At 39.5% G+C, this 9795-nt stretch overlaps 2 protein-coding genes across 5 annotated transcripts; both read left to right on the forward strand.

Annotated features, from left to right (window-relative positions):
* Positions 1-292: 292 nt before the first annotated feature.
* On the forward strand, positions 293-5974 carry RB195_011128 (uncharacterized protein; the record flags this gene model as incomplete). Of its 2 annotated transcripts, XM_064192421.1 has the most annotated exons (11): positions 293-300; positions 1672-1798; positions 2504-2628; positions 2686-2791; positions 3203-3265; positions 3791-3942; positions 4221-4317; positions 4406-4476; positions 4531-4609; positions 4666-4808; positions 5794-5974. In XM_064192421.1, 11 exons carry the CDS (start codon positions 293-295, stop codon positions 5972-5974), a joined length of 1152 nt encoding a protein of 383 aa, XP_064050004.1. The 2 variants fall into 2 exon arrangements, with proteins under 2 accessions (XP_064050004.1, XP_013299585.2); XM_013444131.2 differs by lacking the exon at positions 293-300 and having other exon boundaries at positions 1673-1798.
* Positions 5975-6291: 317 nt separating this feature from the next.
* Positions 6292-9792, forward strand: RB195_011129 (uncharacterized protein; the record flags this gene model as incomplete). 3 transcript variants are annotated; one of them, XM_064192423.1, is made up of 8 exons in its annotated part: positions 6292-6374; positions 6434-6603; positions 7583-7758; positions 7829-7946; positions 8121-8206; positions 8513-8671; positions 9504-9654; positions 9716-9792. In XM_064192423.1, 8 exons carry the CDS (start codon positions 6292-6294, stop codon positions 9790-9792), a joined length of 1020 nt encoding a protein of 339 aa, XP_064050005.1. The 3 variants fall into 3 exon arrangements, with proteins under 3 accessions (XP_064050005.1, XP_064050006.1, XP_013299584.2); XM_064192422.1 differs by lacking the exons at positions 8121-8206; positions 8513-8671; positions 9504-9654; positions 9716-9792 and having other exon boundaries at positions 7829-7966; XM_013444130.2 differs by lacking the exons at positions 6292-6374; positions 6434-6603; positions 7583-7758; positions 7829-7946 and having other exon boundaries at positions 8123-8206.
* Between the last annotated feature and the right edge of the window lie 3 nt (positions 9793-9795).

Raw genomic sequence — 9795 nt, forward strand, 5'->3', positions numbered from 1 at the left:
AACGGAAATTTGCTTATGTATAAATGCTTACTTTACTTTATCTGTCTTATTGTCTTGTGATCTCAGCAGTGACTGAAAGATATGTGTATTTTTAAATGCAAATTTTCGGCTGTGAGAGTCCTATCATGAATCGGGTTGATTGCCATTTTTAGTCGATCATACAAACTTCCTACAGAAGTGTAGTGTAGTGTGGTGGGTTATTAAAGCAGATGCATTATTCCATGGCATCAGTTCATAACTTCCAGTGTTATTCGCGTTCACAAGAGATTTCTCATTACCGAAGGCAATATGAATGGAAAGGTGGGCTCGGGTCCAATTTCTTTCTGATTAGCGACTTTTATCTCGTTTTTCAACGTACGTTCTCTATTTTCGTAACTGACTTGTAGGAGACTTTGCTACTGTTCAAGTAGAACCTGAGCCGCGATCTTTATTGAATATTGCATATGTCGTTCCTCAGAACTCTGTGATGGTGCAATTTCTATACCTAAAATTCCAAAATTTTCCTAAAACTAAAGTAATACTAGGTGTTTTAACGTTTTCAAAGCCTGATGAAAGTCATCAATCAGAAGGAAGATCAGGAATCGGCGGGAACGAGAAACGAAGCATAAGGAGAGGGTCGGATGCTTTATCGTTGTTCTTCTTCTTTAAAGGCAGCGTACCACGAATCTGACGTGGTGTGGGTTCCTCGGGCGAAAGTTAGAGATGGGTTTGCTGATTGGAGGGTCCGGAGTGGTTTCGCTCATCTCTCCCTAATCGTCGCAGAAACAGGCGTAGGAGTCACTTTAGTTCCTACAAGCTACAACAGAGCGCTTTTCTATGTGCACATTACGGTCCCTCCCAGAAGCCTATTCATTGGTTTTACTTGAATAAACTAGTGAGTGGACCTCATTGATCTTCGATCGCTGTGCAGTTGGATGCGGTGCGCGCACAACGATGGTGAGTTACAACTGAAATCGTAAAAAAATGCCGATAGGGGAAAGATGAGCAGAACCACCCTGGGTCCCGCAATCTACGACTCCACCTCCAGCTTTTCCCGCGTGTTTCCTCACAATGTCAGTTTCATGGTGTGGCGCCTTTAAAGGGTTGGAACTTCTGTGCTAGCTCGCAAACATGCACTCAACCCATATGAGTGGTTACCTGACCGTTAGGAAAACTCAATCGATTGTGATTCATTCGCCAACCCGTGCAGTTAGAAATTACTCTCATTATGTTCAAGAAGGCCTATCTCTAGAGGGATTCGTCCATTCCTATGCACTTACCAACAGATTACATCACACGTGTAATGAATTCCAAACTATCTTTGATAGCATGACAGTTTCCGACCCTCCACCCATTCCTACGTGAAACAATGCGGATCGGGAAATAGTTATGCAGTGCAATCACGGGACTTGCAATGCACTCACCGTACCTCAGTGTATTTTATCGAACACATCGTTTTGTGCTTTCCTTATTTGCGAAATATAATTCTAATGATCATGATCCCGTCGTCTGATATAGCAGGAATTGCAGTCTTATCGTTTAAATGAATGTTTATTACATGCACACTTTCTTCCATATTTCTGTGGTTGGGGAAAAATTCTCTTTGTTCAAGCAGCGTTATAAACAACTTTCTTCTTGCAAAATATCTGGTGTTGCCTCCAGACTGAAGTGCATAACTGGTTCATGTTTCAGAATGGAGGAATTGTTCGATTGTCCTCCATCTTGCTTCTCTACAGGTGATAACAACAGTGTTGTCATAGGCTTTATGGATGGATTAGTTCAAATGGTCAAATATGATATGGCTAAAAAGAAGCTACAGGTTCATCTTTCTTTTGTGATTGTAGAAAGTTCGGCTAATTTCGACCTGCATCCATATTCCTATCTTCTCTCACGAATACAGTAGTTCAATCAGAACTCTAGGAAATATGTAATATGGCAGCGAAAAAGATCGAAATTACCGTAATTGTTCCGATTATAAAGTTGTACATCGCGTGGGCTTAATAGGAGAACATGTTGGGTAAGGTGTCTTTGAGAGGGGAAGGGAGGGGGGGGGGGGGGGGGGGGCAATGGCTCAATGGCGCCCTTATTTCTCGAGGTAAATAATCAAATCAATCGGGGCCTTAAGGCCTATTCGTATTAGTCTGGCAGTCTAGTATTAGTCTAGTATGACATGTAAACTTAAGTTACTAAGAGAAAGCAATTTAGAACTTCGGGAAATAAGGGCGCCACTGAGTGCCCCGCCCCCTCTTTACCCACATGTTGACCCTTTGATGCATGTTCTTGACAGAGCTTCTTAGTAAAAAAAAAATCAAAGATGAATTCTGTAGCCGATGAAATAGCCCCTCAGGTTCACATAGAAAGTTTCAAAACATGCAGGAACTGGGCGGAGTTATATTAGAGGCATTAGACATATTCATGGCTATCGACCTTTTTCGACTTCATCGCAAGAGACCTGCTTGAATACTAGATCATACTCGTACTGCTTACTATAAGGTAGACGAAAGCTAATTTTGTGATTATCTAGACCCAATGGAAATTCAAAACGAAAGCAGCTGTGCGTGGAATGGTGTACAGCGGAGATCATTCGGAAATTTTCGCCATCACCAGTAACAAAGGAATATCCTGCTTCGATGTCGAAACAGGAAAGAGGTAGGAACGTTCTGCAAAATCTTCAATTCGGATTTGACGAGGGGCTGTTCACCACAGGAAACGATGCATAATGCGTGGACATGATGATAAGCCGACTTCAATTTGCCTTTTACAGCCTGTCAGCAAACAACAGCAGTTTGCCACCGGAGATGAATCTGGCGAGGTTCGTTTTTTTTTTTTCTCAAAGATCTGTATTTTGAAGGTTTTCACTTCGCTTGGGAGTGGATCCACAAAGGATGGGTGAAACTGTATATATGTCCACATGAATATACATGATTACATTACCTTTTCCTGACATTTGATTACGATTTTCCTTTTTTTTTCTTTTTTTTTTTTTAACTAATTTATAAATCTCAAAAACAAATTAAAGACATTGACTAAAATTTAATTTTCTATTTTTCCCAATTTATATCTTGGATTTAAACTCAATGATTTCACCTCTTGCCTCTGTCAAAATTTCATTCTCATTTTATTGTTTTCATTTTATTGTTGGGGAATAAGTGAAGAGCAATTATAGAGATTAAGTGAGAATATGATGCAGAAATGTGATTGCTGTGCTGTGTAAGATTTATAGGTGCGCACATGGGATTTTCGTGCTGTTAATCCGAAGATATGCTCGTGGAAAGAGCAGGATGGAGTGGGTTTTTTCTTTTCCCCGTTTCTTTTTCTTCTCTTTCTTTTTTTCGTCCACATATTGTAGACACGATTAGGAATTACGCTTCATCACAGTTATACCAAAGAACGTAGAATGTCAAATCCGCATGGATATGAATGACAGATCTGTTAGTATGAATCCATTGAGTTTGTTTTTATTCCAAAGAAGTAAGTCATTGCCAAATTGGGTGTTCTTCTCCTATGAATCGACCGTCATGTTGAAGTGGCAATCTTCATTGGTCTTGTCTAAGCACGAGGCGTTCATCTTATCACGGAACTAATACGACGTAAAAGGCAATATCTTTGTATATAATTGTTACTTGGTAATCAATAAATTGTGCTGGAACAATTGTTGCATGTTTTATCAAAGAAGAACAGAAATATTGCCTTCGTCTCTATCATCTTACGAAAATAGTGAAATACATAGAAACGTACCGATGTAGAATAGTATATTGTAACGACGCTTTTTTGGTGATGGAACTTTACATAAGTCATTATTTTTGTTTAGGATGTTAATGCGCTTGAGGTGGATAGTCGTCACAATTTGCTTTCCGCATCGTCGGATGGTACACTTGCTGCGTACGAGGTGCGGAAGCGAAAACTTCGAATGAAGAGTGAGACCATGCATTCAGAGCTGGTCTGTTTATGTGTCACTGAAAAGTACGTTCCAATGTCGTTGTTCTTTCTTGGTAATTGAAATTCTTAGTTGTGTATTGGACCGTAACGGTAGAAGGATACAGATCTGTTGTTTACTTGCTTCCCATTCACTGACCCAAGTGGATGTGGTGAACAGGTATCTGAATTCCAATTTTTGGAGAAGGGAAATGCTAATAACCCAATTTGGACGTTTTTCTTACCCTAAACATTATCCTTCTCTTGTAAAATAAAGGTTCCTAAATTAATTCGCTGTCATATAGCTAGCCGCTCAACTCTTCTAGGTACGTGTACGCTGGCGGTCGTGACGGTCATCTAGAAGTTTTCGTTCATGGTGACTATGGCAACATTTTGGAACGAATAGAAACAGGCTTCGAAATGGTTGGTATGCCGCCTTTGCTCCTTATGCAATGTGTGCCTTTCTCCGAAGTGTTCCTCGTAAGCATGCACGTAGATAATATCACTTTAGGGTGTAGATGACGTAGTTGAACTGAGAAAGGGGCTTCTTCTCACTTGTAGTGGCTGTTCGGATAAATTAAAGTATGTTATTGTTGTACACTGACCTGTCTTTCTTATAATACGTTTGTCTTCCAGACTGATCAATGTTATGCCTACAAAAAAACTTGGTTCAGCTGGTACCCACGGAGATGAAGACGGAATAGATCAGTTAATGGTGAGAAAAACGAGTGATTTCGGTTTCTTATTGATATTAATGTTTGCCTTATGCAGGTTACCCCGGATAGATCGACCCTCGTTTCGATGTCCACATTTGCCAATTCGATTAAATTCTGGCCACTTGATGGGATACTGAAACAGATACCTGTGCTCCGTGTAGTGGATATAAAGAAACGAAAATCTATTGTAAAAGAAGGGTATTTTTTGTATTCCTATTTTTCCTTTTTTGCTGTTTCTTTTTTCTTGTGCTCTTCATTCATTCTGTGAACACTGTTGAAGAGACTCGGCAAATGAAGTTAATAGGTTGCGGATAGCATTTGCAACATTTCTGCGGTGCCCCTAAAGTGATTCTTTAATGGCTCAGTCCCCAATCATAGTGAATTTGAGATATTTAGAGAAAGAGTTTGTGCTATAGGCAGTTGTCATGGCAAAACACTGATTTCTTTTAGTTACTCAGTATTTCGTTCCCTTTCGCTAAAGATTTGGGTTGCTATCTATAGAGGTTCTCGCAAGGTTTACTGTAAGTTGGGTGGATTTTTATTACGTAATACAGTTTGCTACCACGAAATTCTTATCAAAACTGTATGCAGATGGCAAAATACGTTGTTTAGAAATTGCATTTTGTCAATGATTAATTCCCGTCCAAAGATTTTTCGTCTTAAATGAATGATCACACAAAGTTTCTAGTTGAATTTGGATGTGTTTACTCCATAGGTGGAGTGTATTTTGTGAAGAACGTCAAGAACTATTAAAAGACTATTAATTATCCAAACAGTAAAACTTCTGATAAACCCAAAACAAAAAAGAAACAACAATAGCAGAAAAAAAAAGAATCTTGTGAAATTTTTGAGAAAATTTTTGTAGATGTTCATTTGTTATTCGCACTATTTGTACGCGAGCCATTTTGTTCTATTGGGTTTCATAACTGTTCTTGGAGTTCTCACACCATGATACATACGACAAATAACGTCGAAATTTATCGACTAGTGTCATGAAATAACGCATCTCCTTTGTAACACACCTTCTAAGCACGTAATTTTTATCAGTGCGGTAATTTTTCTTTGTACAAGTATTTGGTTGCCCTTTCAATTCTGTTCCTCTTCAATTTCGTCTGTTGTTTTGGAAATTTTATCCAGAAAAAAAACTGTTTAAAAAATTGATATTAGACAGGTGAGCATTCAGGTTCTTCGATGATATTATGGACAAAAAGAAGAAGAGAAGAGCCGATGACACTAGCGGGATGAATGGCTTTAAGGAAGACGATGATGAGGACGACGAGGAAGAAGATAATGAGGATGAGGAGGACGATGACGAGGATGAAGAAGAGGATGATGAGGAAGAAGAAGATGATGATGATGATTAGTTGATTTCCATTTCTTGTTCTTTTTTTTCATTCTTGGTTTTCTTACTTTGTGATGTTACTGTGTTTGTTCCCCTGAAGTTTTCCTTTTCTTGATTTTTTGGATTAAAACTTTTCATACTATCATCTTCGTGTTAACGAAATCTGGTATTCCTGGAAACGTATTTGTTTACTTTGCACTTCCATGAGTCTTCTAATTTTGTATGCTTTTTTATCTTGTTTCTTTGATGCTGTGTTATAGTTAGGCGACAGTGAATCCAGTCTTCTTCGTAATCTGCCTTGTTTTTTTTTTCGCGACAAATTTCAGTTTGACAGGTTAAATGATCAGATGCGACTTCTGTTCAACCGAAAAGCGAGAACAATACAAATGCCCGCGATGTAACGCTAACTACTGTTCACTGAGGTAAATTCTTCACTTCTTTATCAGATGACTCTGCTACTCTCCAACGAAATAGTTTTTAGATGTTACCGGAATGAGAAACATTCTAGTTGCTCTGAATCTTTTTACAAGGAATGCGTGAAAGAACATCTACAAGGGCAGCAGTTTGAAGGAACCAATGAGAGCCGGAAGCAGGATACATTTGAAGAACGAATGCATAAATATTTGAACGGAGAAATTGATGAAATGCCAGGTATGTATTCTTCTGTTTTCCACACTTTTTTTAAGGCTTTAACATTATTTATGTACTTCTGTGCTTGCCCGAAAAAAAAAGACCTATTGCGGTAGCTTTGTTGACTACATTAGTTTCGTTTCTTCGTGTTCTATATTCTTATTTTTCAAATTTTGAGTACAACGTATATGTGCAACGGAGGGTTAGATGTTTATTACATCTTGTAATTAGACTCAAGTATGAACAAATTGAAATCCTCAGGACTTTCCTTGACTTTGTTTTTTGGTCAGTAGAACAGTGCATTGTCGTGAACCATTGAAGTTTAAGTTAGATGGCAATTCTCTTAAGAATAAGGAGCGTGGGAATGCTCAAATCTTAGAGAACGTACTCTGACTTCATGGTGATTGGTCCAGTACTCGTTGGCAACTTGAACGATAGAGGAGCGGTCGGTAGTGGTAGTGCTACTCAATGTGAACGAAAAAAAAAACATTGGCCAACAGTACAGTGAAACAAAGTGCAAAGTATAGGTGGGAATGAACAAACTCAATTTGTCTGCATTTTATCGTGTTTGTGGCCTCAACGAAATATCTATTCTACTAGGCATACTATATAGGCATGCAGTAAGTAAGAAATATTCTAATATCTCTTTATGTTTCGCAATGTCACCATTCGAATGTTGTAACTTTCGACTCTGTTGAGATTTTCAACTTTGCCGGGTTTCGCTTGTTTTTTGTTCATTTTGGGAATTTAATGTAGCTTCTAGTATTTACAAAACCGGTTAGAAGATACACTTCTTACCTGCTACTGCTGGAGGTGGATATGAACCCTTTTTGTTGTTTTCTGACCAAAATACGAATCACAAGTTGGTCTTTGGTTGCAGGGAGCATTTTTATTCTAGTAGTCGGTCTCTCTGAAACTGTAACCGACCAAGTGTTTTCTACCTACGGTCCAGTCCAGTGAACAACTATTTTACTAATTACTTTTCATATACTCATTAAAGGAGCAGGTGCGAGTGGAGCTTCTGCCGAAGAAGGGGACCCTCTGGATTCCGATGACGACGAAGTAGGAGTGAGCAATCCTTTTCAAAGTAAGGAGGACCAGTATCTACAAGAGGTTGTGAAGGATACGATTGATGACTACCTTCTGGACGAAGAGGAGATAAATAGGAAACTTTTGGTAAATGGAGACTCTCAGCTTTTACTATGTGTGCTAACCGGGTTTACTTCCAACGTTGGTAAAATTGCAGGTGCTAGGTATTGGTGGAGAAGTGGATCAGTTACTGGGAGCATTAAGCGAAGAAGAACGCGTTACTTTTGCCCGTCTAGCTGAACAGATTCATCTTGACACGAGTGGGGTAGCAGAAAGTTGCTTCAAAAAAGCTTGACTTGTCCGAGTGCATGTTGTGTCTTCCCCAATAAAATTACTTTACTCTGAATTGTTCTATATAAAATACATGGTTGCGTCCTTTGCCTATCTATATATTTGTATCTATACCCGCCACCTTATTCTCTTCAGGACAGCAGATTTATTTTCTCCAGAAATGTTTCGGATACCTCTAACTCGGATTCTCGCACGTCGGCTGGCTACGCGCGCGGAGATTCTTGATGAAAGCGCACAAAAGCAGGTGGGTATTTGAAAGCATGTTCTGGTTACTTCTCTTTAGCATTCGGGGTTTCTTGTTCTTTTTTCATGGATCGCGCATATTTCGTGTTCTACCTTCAAAGCTAGTTCTGAATTGAACGTGGAATTTCTTGAGTATAGTGATCTCGTAATTTCACTGCGCCTCCTTCAAGGGTTCGAGCTTTTATTTGTACGAGCACTCTTCTCACTGCTGACCAAGAATTACAGAGAAGTCATTCCATGCTTTGCAATAAAGTGGTTGAAGACGATCAGCTTGCTTTACTCTGGATTCATGAGTTCCTTTTTAAAGGTTTGTTCGACTATAGCTTCTGAGGTTGCCGATCCAGCAAATCGACTATTTGCCGTGGTGTATGTAAATGGTCGCCAGTGGAAAGTTGGTCAAAATGATCTTATTGCATTGAGAGGAAGTCTACCACTAGTTCTTGGAGAGAGAATCAAACTGGAAAAGGTGGACACTTTCAGAATCATTATGCATCTATTTCTGACTTAAGACACAAATATCTTTGTAACGCTGGATTCATATACTCGTCTTGAAAATGATTGGTTGTGTATCATGTGGAAGAAAGAAAGCTGCTGATGTGCTTCTGGGCAGGCTGCAGAGAAGTATATGCTGACTCAGTCCAGGCAGTGGCTTTTGCTCCTGTGTAGAAGATGCAATATTGAAAGTATATTTTCAAGCGGAGGGGCCATTATTTTGTAGTTGAATACTAAGTCATACATTCCAATGGTTTCGAAAGGTTAACAGGCGGGCGGTTTGTTTTGGAAAAAATATCTCAAAGGCATCATCCCACAAATCTGAAGTGGTACGGATTTCAGGTGGAGTATTCTTATGCGGGATAGTAGATTATGGAGAGGGGAGTGATTCTGTCCATTTCTTCCTAATTGCCCTAAAAAAAGGCCCGGAAGATGCGGCGTGTGCACACGGCTGGCGGGCTCCAATCAAACTCCTTGTAGAAAATAGCGCGCCGGAACGCCCCAAGCCGTATCGCACGGGCCGTTTTTTTACTGCAATTAGGAAGAAATGGACGGGATCACCCCTCTCTCCATAATTTGCGATCCTGTATACGAATACTCCACCTCAAATCCGGACCACCTCAGATTCGTGAGGTGATGGCTTTAAGTTTTTAAGAGTAAGCAGATCTCCTGTTTGTACATCTCAATAGCAACCTAACATTGACGAAAGTGAGATAATTCAGTGAAATAATTTCAAGATGAACCCATTTCTTTCTTTGCATCCATATTTTTCCAGGTTTACAGAAAGTAACTAGTTGGATTTTAAGGTGCTGATGGTTGGAGGCAGCAAGTTTTCCGTTTTCGGACGACCGCTGTTAGACTCAGTCACAGTGGAGGCGACAGTAGTGGAGAAGACAACCACTTATCCGGAATTAAAATATGACCGAAACAACCACAAACACATCAAGGCGATAAACTGTAAGTTTAGGCATGTTGGGAATCTAGATCTGACGGTTCTCCAATCTGTTATCCATTTCAGGGCTAACTGAGGAAATGACTGTGTTGAGGATAAACGAAATCACTGCTACAGATTTAGTAAAGAACCAATCAAGTTAAAAA

This window comes from Necator americanus, chromosome III (genome assembly GCF_031761385.1).
Source record: "Necator americanus strain Aroian chromosome III, whole genome shotgun sequence".
Classification (NCBI taxonomy): Eukaryota; Metazoa; Nematoda; class Chromadorea; order Rhabditida; family Ancylostomatidae; genus Necator; species Necator americanus.